At 39.3% G+C, this 18,015-nt stretch overlaps 2 protein-coding genes across 4 annotated transcripts; one reads left to right on the top strand and one right to left on the bottom strand.

The window, feature by feature from the left end:
* Positions 1-3,186: 3,186 nt before the first annotated feature.
* CDCA5 (cell division cycle associated 5) lies at positions 3,187-11,115 on the bottom strand. The gene is made up of 7 exons (XM_053449437.1): positions 10,729-11,115; positions 7,982-8,274; positions 7,395-7,457; positions 6,956-6,994; positions 6,253-6,294; positions 4,053-4,550; positions 3,187-3,429 (listed from the first exon to the last, which is right to left on the bottom strand). Exons 1-7 carry the CDS (start codon positions 10,778-10,780, stop codon positions 3,349-3,351), a joined length of 1,068 nt encoding a protein of 355 aa, XP_053305412.1. The 5' UTR covers positions 10,781-11,115; the 3' UTR covers positions 3,187-3,348.
* Positions 11,116-11,173: 58 nt separating this feature from the next.
* ZFPL1 (zinc finger protein like 1) lies at positions 11,174-16,701 on the top strand. Of its 3 annotated transcripts, none has more exons than XM_053449445.1 (8): positions 11,174-11,386; positions 12,513-12,621; positions 13,045-13,156; positions 13,245-13,438; positions 13,716-13,791; positions 14,756-14,911; positions 15,720-15,843; positions 16,028-16,701. In XM_053449445.1, the coding sequence occupies exons 2-8, from the start codon at positions 12,520-12,522 to the stop codon at positions 16,212-16,214; spliced, it is 951 nt and encodes a 316-aa protein (XP_053305420.1). In that variant the 5' UTR covers positions 11,174-11,386; positions 12,513-12,519; the 3' UTR covers positions 16,215-16,701. The 3 variants fall into 3 exon arrangements, with proteins under 3 accessions (XP_053305420.1, XP_053305419.1, XP_053305421.1); XM_053449444.1 differs by having other exon boundaries at positions 12,510-12,621; XM_053449446.1 differs by having other exon boundaries at positions 11,218-11,234; positions 12,510-12,621.
* Positions 16,702-18,015: the final 1,314 nt, after the last annotated feature.

Below are 18,015 nucleotides of genomic sequence, written 5' to 3'. Positions count from 1 at the left end.
ACTTTAAATGCCAGCTGGAGAATGTGGTGTAAGAAGAAGGCTGATTATCTTGGTTGTGAAGAAATGTATTAATGTGTTAGGTGCTAGCACTGCCATTCACTATCTTTTGTGTACCCCCTACTGCTGTGTATATAATAACTAAATACACAGCCAGTAGCTGTTAAGCCTGTTAGCTCTATGTCCTGGCCATTGTCAGTCTCAAGCCAATTATATGTCTATCATCATTCCATGTCTACATCCCCAACTAATGTAATTATTTATGTCTCATGTCATTGTCATTCCCCCGGATAGTGCGTTGTTGACATGGTAATTAGATCATGTGATATTTGTCTTGCCCCTTTTCTTGTGTATATATATATATATATATATATATATATATATATATATATATATATATATATATATATATATATATATATATATATATATAGCTCTCTATTTGGTTTAAATAAAGGAGTCCTGTTTTCACCTCAACATGAGTGTTGCCTGATGCTTGGGGTGGGCTGTTATGATCCTTTATTGTCCTTTTCAGGACAATAGCCACGCTGTGTAGCTAAGCTTCGGATAGCCACAGGGCCAACGCGGCTATGGTGCAGCGATGCCCCCCCCCTTTCTATCTACAATGCTGATTCTGTCTGGCTCTGAAGGGGTTAATTGTCGCTGCAGGCTTTTGACACACGTTAAAGACAGCCCTGGCAGTAGTGGGGCTGCATCTGCCACTTCAGTGCGCCACCGGCCCCCGGACTTGCAGGCTCACTGGGAAGTCTCCCAGTCTAGTCCTGACTGGGCCTGTTTTTTTAGATAGTGACCTGGAGCTGCAGCACCATCAGCCCTACGATAATCCAGCCTTGAAGCTAAATCTAATTTTTTGGGTATATTTAACTCAAAAGTCTCGGTTTATCCGCAAGCGTATACAGCAAGTAAACCTAAAATACTGAGGCCCAAAAGCGAAGGAATGAAATAACGTGCAAAAATTCGAGTAGTGCCTGTAAGTGGTATAAAACCGTAGATCCGTTTCATCAGAATACTTCTACATAGGATACACAACACAGGGTAGACGGCCTTAAAATAATTTTATTGAAGAAAAAAACCCAAAAGAACAACTCTTGCAAAATCACCCTGAACCATTAAATGAGACACTCAATCACACATTACGTTATCAGCACTTTACAGGGCTGAGCAAATGCATTGTTCGGTTTTTGTATTATTACAACTTTAAGTTAATTACAAAACATTAAGGGAGTACAACAAACCTATCACTGGAGAAATTTGATATGTAACTTGTTTGTGAAACAATTGTTTACATTTATTTAAGCAAAACCTGGGACACTTGGCACAACTGAAAGACAGCTTACCAGTGCCCCCTAGTGGTAAATGGACATGAAAGCTCACTAGAATTCAGATGCCTTTATATATTGGAAGTGTAGTTGGATGGTCTAATGGCGGCAACTGTATTACCTCCTTTATAAGTGCTGTGTGGCTATTTGCCACTTATTCCATGTCTTACCACATATCTGCATATATCTGAGCTTTGACCATATCCATCTTTAACCATTTTTATTACCAATAACAAACTTATTACCATGATCACCTTTATATTTTTATAAAGGACAAATTGACAACTAAATTATTTCTTAACCAGTTGGCAACTAAGTACAAATATGTTTAACATTATTCAATATTGCAGCATAGGAAATAATCATTAAAAATATTTATAGTAATCCTCATTATGCAATACAACACTACTAGCAACAAAGGTACCAGGGACTTATAGAACCGAGAACCAAGATGGAATCCATGGGGCTATTCCAGGACAGGCAAGGTTGTCTTAGTGAACCTTCAGTATTTCCAACCATGTTGCAGCGGTGCAGGGAACTCTCCTCACTGACAGCAAGGAAGGTTTGCGCGATGGACGCAGAAAACCCCCACAGCTTACAGCACCTCCTTCTGGCTGCAGTGGAAGTTGCCTACGCGAATCACGTACGTGTCTACCCACTGCCCCGACTACACACAAGGGAGTCAGAAGCACCAGCAGCTGAGGTTACCAGACACAAGGATCCAGGTCCCCTGCAGCGCTGAGGAAAATCTGGATTTTAGTCTCATAGTCAGACCTCTATTTGAGGTCTGATTATAAGACGACTCCGATTATAAGATGAGGGGTATTTTTCTGAAGAAAAAAAAAACCAACTCATCTTATAATCGAGCAAATACGGTACTACTTTGTTTTGCACTTATGACTTAGATTCATGGTCTCCTTTACACTGCTAGGAAACACGGCCATAGAAAAGGAAATTTGAGCCTTTGTTTTTCATTATAAAAAAGTTGAACTAAAATGAATAACTTTCAATAGAAGTATACTAAATTCATACATCGTTATTATACAACCACCAATGTCGAGAAAAGAGGATTTAGGTAACAAAACAATAGCCGGAGGCAAAGTATTTATCCTAATACTCTATAACATATGTTAGGTCACCTAGAACTGTATTGGCTAATACTTCTTTTGAGGATAAAGAACATACATTCAGCAGTGATGGTCAATTATATATCTCTTCCAGGATCTTGAAATAAGGTCTTCCCTTATAGTTAGGGGACATGCTTAATATGGTAATGTGCTTAGTTTACAGGCAATTGTAAAGTTACTACAAAGATTTTTCGTAGATATAGCACATGAGTATTTCCCTCATTTGTAAGGGTGTTTTTTGCATACCTAGTTATTTGCTTTTTAAAGGAAATGCTATGCTATTGGCAAACAGAACAATGGAAATCACTTGACTTCGTCTTTTTTTTTTTTTTTTTTAAACAAAAACGTTTTAAAACACCATTAGCTAGCACAATGTATGCATGAAAAGTCTCAGCACGTTTGCTTTAATATATTACTGAGGATATAAATAAAGCAACAACTGACAGAAAGAAGTCCAAACTTTGTGCCCAATACCCATGTCAAGCAGATGAAACATAGCTCTAATAGTGTATTCTGCTGTGAGAATTTTACTAAGTCTCTACTTGTTCGCCATAGAGAGTAGGGTTACTGATATTTACTAGTGCAGACACAGCACTATTTTAAAGAGTGGAAATGTATGTGTTTGCATACCAAATATCTACCTACCTGAAACCAGCGAGTAATGCTGGGCATAGGCTTAACAATTTTTAAAAACACAACTCACAAAAACGGGTATCAACACGCCTTGATTTTCTACAAAGAAATTCAAAGTCAACAGAAACAACTTTTATGTCCTATAATCCTTAAAACACATACAAAAGATGAAACATCTGCATCAGATGTGTAATAAGCATGTGTCATCAGTCCACGTACAAAAAACGTCTGTATAAACCAAAAAATGTTAGTCATTCCACAAGGAGGTCAAATTTTTCTGCTTCCTCAAACTCTGCATTCATAACAGCAGCCCATTCATCCAGTTCAGATTTCTAAATGGGAAAAAATATAAGTGTTATTCTATAATCAGCATGCCCCATTTCAATATAAAAGTTAAACAAGCAAGTATTGAAAATGCAATGGGGTTTATTCACTAAAGAGCGAGCTTCTGAGTTGGTCATCTATAATGCAAACGCTATTGAGGGCATATTCAGCCCTTATTACAGGAGAAACTGACTGCCCTTCATAAAGCATGGGGATCTAATACTGAACTCGTACAAACTTCCTCTTCAGTGAATAGACCCAATAAAGCAATACTTTGGATAGAAACCTCTAAAAGTGCAAATATATTAAAAAAAAGGAGTTGTATTGCATCTTCACTTGGTGAAAGAATAGTTCAGAGTTTATACCCTGTCTGTTTAAAATAAGTTCACAAATAAATGCACATCTTAAGTACTAGATTAATATATTACAGAAGGATCAAAAAACAAAAAAAAAAAATATTGAAAAGAAATCCAAATGTTTTATTATATTTCATGCTGACCTCTCTGAACGCCATTTGTAGATTCTAAAATAGATCATGTCCTTTATAGTCTAGTTAAAACTAAATGTGATGTACATATTCTTGAGTTTAACTCCACATAGTAACAAAAGTCTTGATAATACGAAGTCTTACCTCTATCAGGGGAATTTTACGCTTCCTCTTTTTTTGCTTCACCAGAGCCACTCCAGGAATGTTGTGGTCTGGTTCTTCCAATGATGTCAGTACTGTGCTTTTATTTGTGACTTCGTGTCCTCTTTCGCCCGAGTCTCTTTTTGCCTTTATTCCCATTTCCTCCTCTTGTGTTTCAGAACTCAGGAGTTTATCAAACCCAAAGAGAGAGCGGCGCCCTGATTTTGGCAGTGGGTTTGGGGTGGAAGTGTCCGAGGAGTCATTTTTTCTTGTTGGACTATACAGGAAAGAGCTGCTATTCAAAGACATTTCCAAGCGGCTGTAAGAACGTCGCACTTTCTGAGACATCACATGCTCTCTATCTAATTTAGGAGACACCGAGATGTTGAACGTGATGGGAGAGAGGATTTCTATTTCCGAGGAGGACTGTTCTGCTTTGCTTTTTGGAAAGCTTTGAGGGTTGTCAAGAGTAGCGTTTTCTTTTTCACATTTTTGTGAAACCTTCAGAAAGGATGACAGATTAAAAAATTACATTCTTGTCACCAGTGTGGAGTTTATTGTGTAACTTGGCTTAGTTAGTACTATCAATAAATGCACTCAATCTAATGCATTACTCATCCACATCTCTTAACTACAACATGCACCAGAAACGTATTTGTTGATATTTTGTATGTTACGAATTACCGTATTTCCCCATTTGGGGTCTAAAAACCAGGTGCGTCTTATAATACAGTGGTTGTAGATTGCAGTTACTACTTCCCAGTCCCTCCCTGCAGTCACACTGACAACTGGCCCCGCCCCTTTCCTTATAGCGTCCACATGGCCCAGCAATTCTTCTAACAGTAAGTAAAAAAATTATATTTGGGCTGGTGGGGGTTAATTTAGGGGCAGTTATGGATGGGAGTGATGAGGATGATGTGTATGAATTTTATGATAAATGATGAGTTCAATCACTATGTAATACATTTTCTTTTCAAATGTCGGGCCCCAAAATTAAGGTGTGTCTTATACATCGGAGTAGGGCTGCAACTAACGATTATTTTAATAATCGATTAGTTGGCCGATTATCTTTTCGATTAATCGGATAAAAAAATGCAATTTTTTAAAATTTAAAATAATGTAATAAAAAACGTACAATTTACACTTTCATGTCTTTATCACAATGGCCTCTCTCTCTCTATTCACCTTCTTATTTTACTGACATAATAAAAGCTACAAGAACCCAAACACAGTGTTTCTCAAACTAGGTTTTAATACAAAGTTATTAGTAAATATTAATTCATATTTTCATATTTAATAAAAAACTATGAGAAAAGCCTTGTTTATATTTTCTTTTATTTACCAAACTGCCCCCAGTTATGCACATCTGACCCCCAGTTTGCCACTCTGCCCCCATATATGCCTTACACCTCTTATATACCAGATTCCACTGTGCGCCGATATGCCTTATACTCCTTATATTCAAGTGATATGCAGCTGAGCCCCCTGATATACCTTTTACCCCCAGATATGTTTTATGCCCCCCGATATGTCTTATACCCCCTATATGCCCTGAAATTCATAATAACCCCCCATACACCACTATAACTCACCCATACACCACTCTGGCTCCTCCCCCTCCCATACTCCACTCTGGCTCCTCCCCCTCCCATGCTCCACTCTGCCTCCTCCCCCTCCCATGCTCCACTCTGCCTCCTCCCCCTCCCATGCTCCACTCTGCCTCCTCCCCCTCCCATGCTCCACTCTGCCTCCTCCCCCTCCCATGCTCCACTCTGCCTCCTCCCCCTCCCATGCTCCACTCTTCCTCCTCCCCCCTCCCATGCTCCACTCTTCCTCCTCCCCCCTCCCATGCTCCACTCTGCCTCCTGTCAGCAACAGAGGTTCACAAGACACCAGGGAGCCGGGGAGAGTGGTGTATGGGAGGGTGGCTCCTGCAGAGGATCATCCTCTGTCAGCCGGTGGGGGTCTGCATCGCACAGATAAGTTGTTTCAGCCCTACATCGGAGCATTTTATACATGGGGAAATACGGTAATAGAAACTGATTTGTAGTTTTAGAATGTTTGTTAACTAGAGAAGTAAAATAGAGAGCTTCCAAACAAGTAAGTAGACACACATGGGAACAAAAGGTTGACTAAAATCTGCAGCTGTCAGCTTTAGCAATGTGGACCGACATAATTCTAGTATTCTCTACGTACTACTCACCCTTGAGCTCTTCCTCCTAGGTGCTGGTGTAATGCTTAAATCCTGTTTTCAAAACCAAAAAATAAAATCACAGGTTAAAAAAGGAGCATCTTTCGCTCTTCCCACGTTCTTAAATAAACTCAACGTGGTAACACGTTTGCAGACAGCAACAAATACCTAATTTGTGTTTCTACTCTAGTCTTAACAATGCATTATTTAATTCTTTTATTTAGTGCCATCATATTCTAAAGCACTGTCCTATGGGGACAATCAGGACATATGACTTCCACAAAAAGGGGGGGCCTGCTCAAATGAACTTACAATATAAAGTATGATATTCATTATATTATGTCTGAAATGAAGTTTTAATTTGTGATACTTCTAAGATCTTGCTAAGGAAGAACAGAATACATAAAGCATTTTTCTGTCTCCTCCATTTGACTGCCAATAAACACAATGTTTTTAAACCCTAATTGTGAATTATTTCAGGCATTCCTGTACATAAAAACTAGAATGTTGCATATAAAAAAAAAAATAAAAAAAAAAAACAAACAAATAAAAAAAAAATACAATTTTAAACAATGACTCCAAACCCCTAACCATAAGTTTGATTCATATCTATTTATACACAATAAACAATACTTTATCAGAAATTTCTGATTAAACAATAAATATTGTCTTATCAATTTTGGGAGCTCCAGCCAGAAATATTCATATAGCTTACCTTGGGAGTGGGTAATGGTGCAAGGGATGCATGGGTAAGCTGGAAACAAAATAGACAGTGAGCAGAATTCTATAGATATAGAGATATACACACACACACACACACACACACACACACACACACACACACTAGACCACTTACTATGGCCAGGTGTGTTTACATGCAAATTACTTTTTTAATTGAAGAGTTTCCAATTTACACAAATATACAAACGTTGACTTATACTGGCTGATCATTTTCTTCAAATCAAGAACACCTTCCTGTATTAACAAAATGGACTCTAAAAGCATTCTAAGTACATGGAGCAAATATTAAAAATTGCTGGCCTTACTGGGTCTCATATTAGGATTGCATCAGTGTCTCCTTTCTATACCCTCAGAAATTTGGTGAAACAAAGGCACTGAATCTTCTTTAAACTGAAATATGAAAACATATTTACCAGCGTCTTCCTTGGCATAATTTTCTTGGCAGTGATTTGCTTTTTGATGACTGGAACCGGCATCTAAATTGTGAAAATTAGAATTAGAAATTTGGCAAAACCTGAAGAACTCCTCAATATGCATTACTCTCTTTTTCCATGCCCAAGCTCCTTAGTTAGCAAGAGATGTGTTCCACGAGGGATTATGTGAAGGAGTGCCAGTGCAGTGTGCATGCACAGAAAGCACTCCCATCTGTTTTAATGGAGGCACTTTCCTGCCACTCATTGTCTACTTTAAGGAGCTAATCAGCTTTGTGCTGCAGCGCATCCTATTAAATTTCTCCTTTAAAGTGCTTACAAAAGTACTTTAATATTCGTGTTTACTGGTGAGGCTGTGTGGAATATTAGACTGTGCCTATAAGATTTTCAGTATTTTCTCAGCACATCAGCACAGTCAATTCATTCTAATAGACCCACAAGTTATTTTTAACATTTATCCTGATAATATATATATTGCACTGAGAAGCGGACCCCTGAGGAGTGGCGTGGAGAACCATCATATTGTGAAATACACTGATTCAATGGAAGAAACCAAATTAGAAACATACTGGACTGTCAGAAGCTTTGTTTACAAACAAGATCTTCTTTGGAGAAGTTACTGCTGAAGAACGGTCGCTGGATAACCCCCTTTCAGATATTTTGCTTGACGGAGAACTTGTCTCTGAGGAGCCATTGCTGGATAAGTTCCTTTGAGATCTTCTGCTTGGCATAAAGGTCATCCCTGAACAATTATTGCTAGATAGCTTATTTTGGGATCTTCTGTTAGCTGGAGAGGTCATTCCTGAAGCATTATTGCTGGATAATTTTCTTTGGGATCTTCTGCTCGATGGAGAGGTTATACCTGTATGAAGAACAGTTAAACAATAGTAAACAATAACATTAAAATATAAGACAATTTGGAACATGAAAAAAATACTAAGTTAATAATTACATATGATAACACGGTTTACCCTACAAAACACACTACTGTCAACAAAGGTGAAAGCAGACATTGGGGTTCATGGCTTGAATGTTGGTGGTCAGCATTTTTTTGTATATTGAAATTCAACCATAATTGCCTTTTCCCCTATACTGTCTTATAATGCTTTAACGCGTCTACACCAAGGCAAACATAGTGCTGCCTCATAATGCAAGACTGGCATTACAGTCAATCCCGGTGACAAACACCTTTCTCCCGAATCTGTGAGTCAAATGCCTCTTCTAATATTTACCCGGGAAGCACAAATAAAGTCAGGTCAGTGTTTTATATTTATTGTAACTTCGTGACACTAAGGGCAGTATTTACTAACCTGGGAGTTTGCTGGTGAGTTAAATTTCAATTGCCTCCATCCGTTATGTCTTGTAAACTATTTTTTTCATATTTAATAAAAACTGATTGAGAAAAATGCATTTGTTTTCTTCCTTTTATTTTCCAACCTGCCCCCCCAGTTATGCACATCTGACCCCAGGCTTGAGACACTGCAACCCAGATATGCCTTATACCCTCAGATATGCCACTGTAGCCCCCCCAGATATACCTTATGCCACTGTGCCCCTCAATATACCTTATGCCCCGTGATATGCCTCATATCCCTCTTATATGCCACTCTGCCCCCTAACCCGTGTTCCAGACTCCCTGGCATCTAGTGGGGGCAGCCAGTGAACGAATGCACGATGCGCATAGATAAACCTCCGCTGCTGCTTGCACTTCTATGACTGAGCACCGGAAGGACACCCGATGCCAGTGCTCCATCATAGAAGCCGCGGCGGAAGTGTCGGGCAGCAGCGGAGGCTGTCTGAGTGCATCGCACAGACGCCCACCAGCTTCAAGAGGAGAGGATCCAGGTCTCCTGCAGCACTGCGGGGGATTCTCCTCTCCTGCATTCTTCATAACTCAAACAAACAGACATATCTGAAGTAGAATCTGCGGCTTTACAGCTGCCCTCCACTAATGATTCTTGCCACTGACTGCTTGCTTGGAGCAATCAACGGCAGGAAAGACCTCTCGTTGACGGCGCGTGGTCCCATGCGGGCCGTAAGTCCATCATGTGTGTAGAACACATCTCTAGCACAGAATATACCTGGGGAAAGGGGCAGATACATATGGTGGATTCAGGGGATGCCCCATGCATTTGAAAAGCAGACAATAAAAACTTAAAAAATCACCCTGCAGCTACTTTTCGCTACTCTCTCCAATGGCCAAATATCTTTCTTATGGATAGGTAAGCTATCCATGTGTCTCATTCACTAGGTGAGGCCTAACCCGTGTTTTGTATAACGACAAAGGGACATTTTCTGTTTGTCCATCAATACCCTTCTTATGAATGCCAACATTTTGTTTGCTTTTGCAGCTGTCACCTGACATTGTATGATATAATTAAGAGTCTACTGGCATCCCCAAATCTTTCTCCAACAGCGAACCTCTTAGTCTAACACAATTTAGTTTGTAGAAACAGTTACATTTATCGGTGATAATCTGCCCATTGATTGCCCCGTGGCAATTTATTCAAATAATTCTGCAAACAGTGAACATCCTGATCAGCGTTTAGAACAAATTTACAATTCTAAATTTGGTGTTGCCTGCAAATATAGACGTTCTACTTTCAATATCCACTTCTGTGTTATTTGTAGATTGAAGAGGATCCAGAATTAACCCCTAGGTTATCCTATTTATAACTAACAGACCAAGAGGATGCTAAATCACCATCTATTCACTAAACCACAGATAAATCTCTGCGGTGATCCTCCTGCATACCCCCATGTCGCAGAATGCAGCATCGGGGACAAAATCCCTCCCCAGGAATGACAATGTAATGTAGAGCTCGAAGGTGGTTTTGCCTTTAGTTGAGAGGGCCCTCCTCACCTGTTGTCTCTGTAAGTCAATTTGTTACTACTTGTTATGTCCTGTCTACCCGTTGTACAGCGCTACGGAATTTGATGGCGCTATATATAAAACAATAAATAATAATAATGTCTGTGATAAAAACAAGGATGACTTGGCACAGAGTAGCGGGGCAGTAAAATCGGCCAGGAACTAAAGAGACCAAACATTTTTGGTCCACGAACAAAAATGGGAAATTACATTTCGCAGAGTTCTGCTCACCTGCGAACCATGGAAGCTGTAAGACATAGCAGTAATGTCACTGTGTATCAGCCAGTATACTTAATGGGACCTTGTTGTCACAAAGCAAGGCTTTTTAAGGTGCCTTCAAGACTACGTGGAGACTTACCGCGAGGTGCCCTTAACCCACAACACGTAAAACCGACCATAAGCTTGTACCCAAGCCTGTGTATTTCGACAAGAAAATGGACTCACATTCATTCCTCCCGGGTCCTGCGCTGCTGCCGCGCTTTTTCAGTGCGGACATAATTGGATAGGTACGCTGTACTGGTCTCGCCACGTCCGCATAAACCCCGACACTCTTCTTCAGTGAGACATCACGCAATACAACCGCGATCGGGACACGATGCGTAACTCTGCAGCTTCAGGCACCGAAGAACTGGAGTTCACATTTTAGCGCACACAGCTCTAGGAAGGAATTCCGGAGCTTCTTTCAAAGCCGCGCGGCCTGATTGGTTTTGTAGCTTCGCTGCAATCCTTGTTGTGTTTAAAAATTAAAATACAATTTCTGCTTTAATCCTCACGTATAGCCCGAAAAGGACATTCAAAAGTCCCGCGCCCGCCCTATGTTCCGGAAACGGAACTTGCCCTCTATCTATCCCGCCTAGTCGCCATAACTTGTGTGGCGGAAATGACATCAACAGCGTGCGCGGCGCTTTTGCAGCTGTCAATATCACCCGGAAGAGACGTGGCAAGTAAGAGTGAGTAAAGGAGAACGTCTGAATTATAATATTTACAATTTAGTCCTGACAAGGGTCAATAAGGAGAGAACCCAGACGAAACTACTGATCACTATTACTTACGCCGATCAAGGATAAGAAACTGAAGCGCAAGGATTGAAGCCGCGTAGGAGGTGTGTATGCATGTACTGCTCGGAATTACTTACTATTGCATATGTATCAAGCTTTTAAACAAGTTCGCTGACTGCGAATGTGCTTTACTCCGACTAACCAAATTTAACTGGAAACTGCAGCATCCCACGGACACAGGCCTGTTATTGTTAGATAAATTTCTGTTCCCTCGTATGGTGTCACTTCCTGTTAGACTGGTTTGTTTGTAGTATTGTTTTATCCCTCGTACAACAGGCAGACTTGTTAGAGTGGAATGTAAGCCCCTCCATTTACCAGATGTATTTGTCCTGCACAAAATGTATTCTCTAGCTACAGAAAAATCTTAAATCTGTGAATGTATAGAGTGGATTGTTGGAATTAACAATCACAGATAAGACAGCCAAAGTAGTAAGTAGGAATCACATGAAATTATTTGCGCAGGCTTGTTATTTACGATGCATTCTTTATTTACACACAATATCTGACACACAAACAGATCTCATGCAGGTTTTGCGCTGTTCGGTTGCCCCGTGCTGCACAGAAAAGACTATTTCTTCCTTACTCTGACGCCTGCTTTGACGCTCATCTGTAGGATGCAGGTGTTTGCAGAAGAGCTGCAGTTTCGACTCCTGAATTAAGCTATTGAATATTAGTGAGTTGATCTTGTAGGAAGAGCTTGGTTGGTCCAGGGTAATTCCTAGATAAAATAGTGGGTATCCTGAAAGTCTCAGTCTCAGAATTGAACTATACATTATATGGGGTCATTTCTATGCATTATGAATTCTTATGATGACCCATCATAATTCATAGAAATGTTGGCAAGTTGAAATCACAACACTCCTGCAGCCTTCCTCTTTGAAGTAAATCTTTAGCTGATTTAATTCTGTTTAGTCGGTGACCATATGGTTCATTTGTAAATTCTTTTATAGTCACTTTTCTCCTTCCAGTTACTTATTATTGGTGTCTTAAATAATCTCCCAGACGGTTCCCTGCGATTGTATTCCATAGTCAACATTATGATGAGCCCTGGGTAACTCCAGTGTCGATAACCTGGTGCTTCCTGTATTTTCTGTATTTCCTGTAATTGTCGTGAATCTGACAGATTTTTTTAATTTTATTTTTTGTATATGTACCTTTTATCTTTAGCAGTCTCATAATGGGACTGTGTAAATGTCCCAAGAGGAAAGTGACAAACCTATTCTGCTTTGAACATCGAGTGAATGTGTGTGAACATTGTCTGGTGGCCAACCATACAAAGGTGACTATTCTTTCTATTTTTATTTTTTTACAGTATATAGACATGTTTTCTTGGTTAAAGAAATATTAAAAATATCAAGCTATCATACTGGTTTGGGGGTGGGGATTATACTATATATATATATATATATATATATATATATATATATATATATATTAGTGAGTGTGGATGCTTGAAGCACATCAGATTTTGCTAATGCACATTGGGTGGATTGTTAGACCCATCATTTCCAAGGTATGCCATTATGTCAAAATCGAAACTCTGCAGACCTCCTCCCCATGCTTTTCTAAGGGGATGTCATGAAATTTTAAGGGAACACTCGACTATCATATGCATTACAATGCGTATGATTGCTGGAATGTCCCTTTAAATTTACTCAGAGCTTTAATTTTAACTGTATCTTAACATTTGTTCTTTCTTTAGTGCATTATTCAATCATACCTCCAATGGCTTCAGGACAGTGATTACAACCCAAACTGTCGTCTATGTAACACACTCCTGTCTACCAAAGAGACAACAAGGCTTGCGTGTTATGGTATGCATCATGTTATCTGGGATTGGGATGTAAAATTTGGCAGCCTTTATACTAGAAGTTTGTCTCTGACGTATTTTGTTTGCTTTAGATTTATTTCACTGGTCCTGTCTGAATGAATTGGCTTCTCAACTGCCCCTTAACACAGCACCTGCTGGATACCAGTGCCCAACTTGCCAGGGACCTATTTTCCCCCCTGCCAACCTTGTCAGTCCTGTGGCCTCCAACCTAAGAGAAAAACTCTCTACTGTCAACTGGGCTAGAGCTGGACTGGGCCTTCCTTTGGTAAAGTACTGTGAACCATTTCAGTAATATCTCTGCTATTTTGTTATTCCTGCAGTATTGTTAAGTGCATTCATTCTTCCGATCTTTCTCCCTGTTAAATGACACCTTTTACTTACCGTTGTATGTTACCACTTGTCTTCATTCATGTATTTCTGTTTCTAGCTATATGAAGCTTTATATATAACCAGTTCTTTGCCTACCCCTGTATCCTGTAATGGCTAGTGCTAATAATTTCCATCTTTCTTTTTTTAATTGTTATATTTTATTATCTGTTTAGATAGAAGAGCCAGTTCCTGTAGAAGACGTATCATCACATGACATTACTGACTACAGGGACTGGTCTGTTGTAAATTGTAAGTGTTTCAGCCACTCCATAGTACTTTTTCATAGTAAATAAAGTCTTCACGGTGGATCTTGATCCAATATATCCTCTAAGGGGTAATGTCAAATGTCTTGATGAGTTTTGCAAAGCTGGGAAAATGCCAGAGTGACATTGGAAAGGAAGGATGGCAATCACCTCCTGATTCAGGTGAAATGATGATGCAACCTTATGAAGTAACAGATTAGAAGGGTCTATCCTACTGAAAGTAAGGTTTTAAAAGTACACTGCAGCCTGCATATGCACTTTAACGCATATGGTAGCTGAGCGTTACCTAGCATTTGCATTTTTTCTTGCAAATGTATAAAGGGGATTCCTCTGAGGCATGTTTAGCATGTTTGCCCCAGCTCAAGTCCCTCGCTGGAGTTGTATCTAGCTGAATTCCTGGTCAAGTCCTCACAAGTGTGAGTTACCCACCTTTGATTCAGTGCTCACTTGGACAAGATTTTCATGGAGTCTGAGACCTCCATGTGCATGCACATTTGGCACTCATCCATTTTTGGCTTTCCCGTCTGGTTGGCTGCCTCAAACAGTCTTAACCGTTGGTATTGTGGGGAGCGTTCTGTGCAGCTCTGAAGCTGCCATCTTTTCAAATGTTGTTTTGTTCTTTTTTTTGTATGTATATTGTAAAAAATAGTCATGTAGGTGGGAAATCCTCCGCAGCTGCATTGGAACAGGAACCTACTGAACAGTTGATCCAGAGCACATATCACTCTGGTAGAGCTTAGACAGCAGAAATCTGAATGTGAAAGACTTAAGTTCTTTGACTGTTGACAGGACTAAAATTACAGATGACTAGACCCACTCAGTCTAAATCATATAATGTTAAGCAAAACTGGAGAACATTCTAGGTTGTAAAAGTGCTTTTAGAAGCAGAGCTTTTTTTTTTCTTCTTCGTGGCAACCCTATATAATTATTTGTTTTTGGCTTTATTCCAGCATCTTCTGATGAGTTGTCTGAAATCCCAGAGAGGACCACTCAGACTGGATATCTGTATAATTCTGTGTCTCCTCCAACAACGCAGCATGGCACATCGCAGGACCATACTGTCATCATTGGAAACACAGAGGGTGATAGTGTTAGTATAAACCCAGGTAAGTTGTAAAGAGCATGGGTAACTGAGTATTAGAAACACAAAAGAGGTTAATTCACTACAGTGGAGTTTGCAAGAGATATGCCATTACAGTTGTCAACTTTACTATACAGTGTGAGCATCTGACCCCTGTGAGCTTGTCCTGCAAAAAGGGGCATATCAGGAGAAACCTGCCAGGGATGGCTATTTCTTATACACTAATAGATTCTGTGAGTTGAAACCACACCTCTCCTGTTAATACCTGCTTTAGTAAATAAACCCTAAGGTGTAAGGGAATGCAAAAAAGTGTATTTGAACAACCTGCATGGAATAGAGCAGGAGGAAATGTGTCCTAAACAGGCAGATGAAGGGCAGGGAAATGTGCTTTGGAAAGAGTAAGAAGGAGCACTTGTGAAAGTAATACTGGGCAACGTATGAAGTTTATCTTAGTGCAACAGTTATGGTTTTAAAATGATTATTTCTTTACTTTATGGAGATATTGAAGCAACCCCATATATTTCATTTTACAAAGCATAGACCTTCTGCAGCAACTATATGCTTTGTGCCCAATCCCATTCCTTTCCATGTACTGACATGCAAGTCTGTCCAGCAGGCTCAAGTATTAGTGGCACAGATGGACCACCAGCGGGTTTTATTGTTGAACCTAGCTGTAAAAGTAGAATGCATAGGCAGTGAATGAACGTGTGCTCCCATTGTCTGCAAGCACATCATCCAAGTAGTGCTGCTTTGATTGTGGGAAAACTGCCCCTGTGATACAGAGTTTTATCTTTCTCCCAAAAAAATAATTATATATCATTTTTATTTTTTAGGGTCCACTGCTAGGAAAATTTATGACACTCGAGACGAAGCAAAGAGTCAGGAAACGCTTATTGACTTTGACGATGACAAATACAGAAGGCGACCAACACTGAGCTGGCTGGCCAGAATACTTAAGTTAGTATCTGTTATGAGCAAAACCTCTTTCCACATATTTGCTTACTTGGTTTCTATTGTTTTCTTATCTGCCTCTCAGACCTGTGTTGTTCTACTGGATTTTTACTATTTATATATAAATGCTTTTATATATAATGTATGTATTTATGTACTGTTTTCATCCTAGACATTTTAATTCTTGCAGGAACCGCGCAGGCTCGAAGGGACGGCCTGTCTCCACTACTCAGCGTTTCTTCATTATCCTTATAATAGGGGTTCTGGGATTTTTTACCCTTATCTTAATAATGTCCAAATTGGGCAGAGCCTCAGCTGACAGTGACCCAAATCTTGATCCCCTCTTCAATCCACATATCCGTGTTGGCCAAGAGTAGATGAAAAACAAGACTTGGGGTAGTAAGAAGAAGAAGAAGCAAAAAATACACTACTGCCCCTATCCAATCGAGGCTTGCTTTTCAGTCCAACCCAAAAAGGTCGTAGTAAGAAGTTGATTGTTTTCAATACTGAAACTCCAAGTGTATGGTTAACTGGTATTCAGGTATGTCATTAGCGAACTTGGCTAATTTTAATATTTGTTCCATCAATGAACAAAATCAAAAGAGGTTTGGTTGGGAAAAGAATGCGATGTTTGAGTTTGGCTCCAGAAGAAGAGCCCAATCAGGAATGTTGACTAACAGATGGATCCTGACTATTCCATCAATGGCCTATTCCAAGTCTGAGCATGGCCACACTGGGGCTGGCACAAAGGGCCAGGTACCCCTTGAGTAAGAGTGTTATGTATAATGTGTGCATATTCAATTAATTTCTTCCATGTAGATTGGTAATATCAGCTACTTTGGGGATTAAAAAAAATATATAAAAGCCACAGAATAACTACATAGCATTATTCAACATGCATTACGTTTTTTGTTGTAATAGTATCACTATTATAAGCCTGCTTTGCAAAAATATTCTATACAATGTATTTCAGGAGCTTGCTAGAAATCCCACTTCGCTTTGATATGGATTTAAATTGATGTAAGCTTACCATTGAGGACGGATTTTAAGATTACTGCTAATTTGGGTTCCTAGAATCTTCCTCTTTTTAAAAATGGACATACGGTTTTGCAAAATTGTGCTACCTTACATATGATTCTCATTGTCTGGAAGGATATATATAGAAAGACAGAAAAAGTGCTGTGATCTATTGATTATCTCACGTGTTTGTGTTACTAGCCAGAGCGAAATTAGATTTTATCAATATGTGTGTGTGTGAGTGAAAGGAACCTGCTATAAATGGGATCAGCCAATTTTGCAACAGTAGACAATTTTAGGTGTTAGCAGCCTCTGCTGTTGTATCCTGACTCATGTGTTGCCCAAGGAACAATTACTTTTTTATGTGAGCATTCCTTTTGCATGTAAATCAAGATTTCCAGATTCTACTGCTGAACAGCACACTGTTTCTATGAGAAACACTAAAGAGAGTACTGAGGCCGCACACATTTTAGTAAGATAGCACATTTGCCTATTCATCAGGTTAGCGTTCCTAAAACAAATGTAGCTAATTTAACACACAGAGAGAGAAGGAGAGAGATTAGATCTTGGGGATAGTAAATCTTGGCATACTCTTAATAAGCTGCTGTCTGTTTCACAAATCAGGCATTCTGTCTCATTCCCTCTATCCTATCTAAATCTATATATATATTTATATATATATATTTTTTAGTCCTATACCTTTTGTGCGACTTAATCTTAATTTCTTTTCTCAGGACTTGCTTGATTTTTGTTCTTGTCAGTGTGCTCTTTCTTACCTGCAGTTTTCACTTTACCTTTTAATGCCTACTTATCATTTGTAAGTTCTCCCAATGGCTGTGTTCAAAGGAATATTGGGTAAAAAATGTTCACCCGTTGTAATGAACAAGGGCAAAACCTAGTGATGGCACTCTACGATTTGACCAATTCATCAAACGCTGATCACTAAAAATTATTTTAAAGGAACAGTAATCTATATTGATATTATTCTTCCTTTCTATACATTGTATGAGACACATGAACATGCATATATACCGTGTATATTCTGAGCTATGTTTTTTTAAAACATTTAGTCATTAACTGGTATTTGGTACTTTGCTGTGTAGAAACATGTGTTCTCATTAGGATCCATCTCATCTGATGTGTTATATTAGTTGCTATAGG

The sequence above is a fragment of the Spea bombifrons genome, chromosome 10, assembly GCF_027358695.1.
Source record: "Spea bombifrons isolate aSpeBom1 chromosome 10, aSpeBom1.2.pri, whole genome shotgun sequence".
In the NCBI taxonomy this organism is placed as follows: Eukaryota; Metazoa; Chordata; class Amphibia; order Anura; family Pelobatidae; genus Spea; species Spea bombifrons.
The sequence above is the reverse complement of the archived record's forward strand: the minus strand, read 5'-3'. Positions and strand labels throughout refer to the sequence as shown.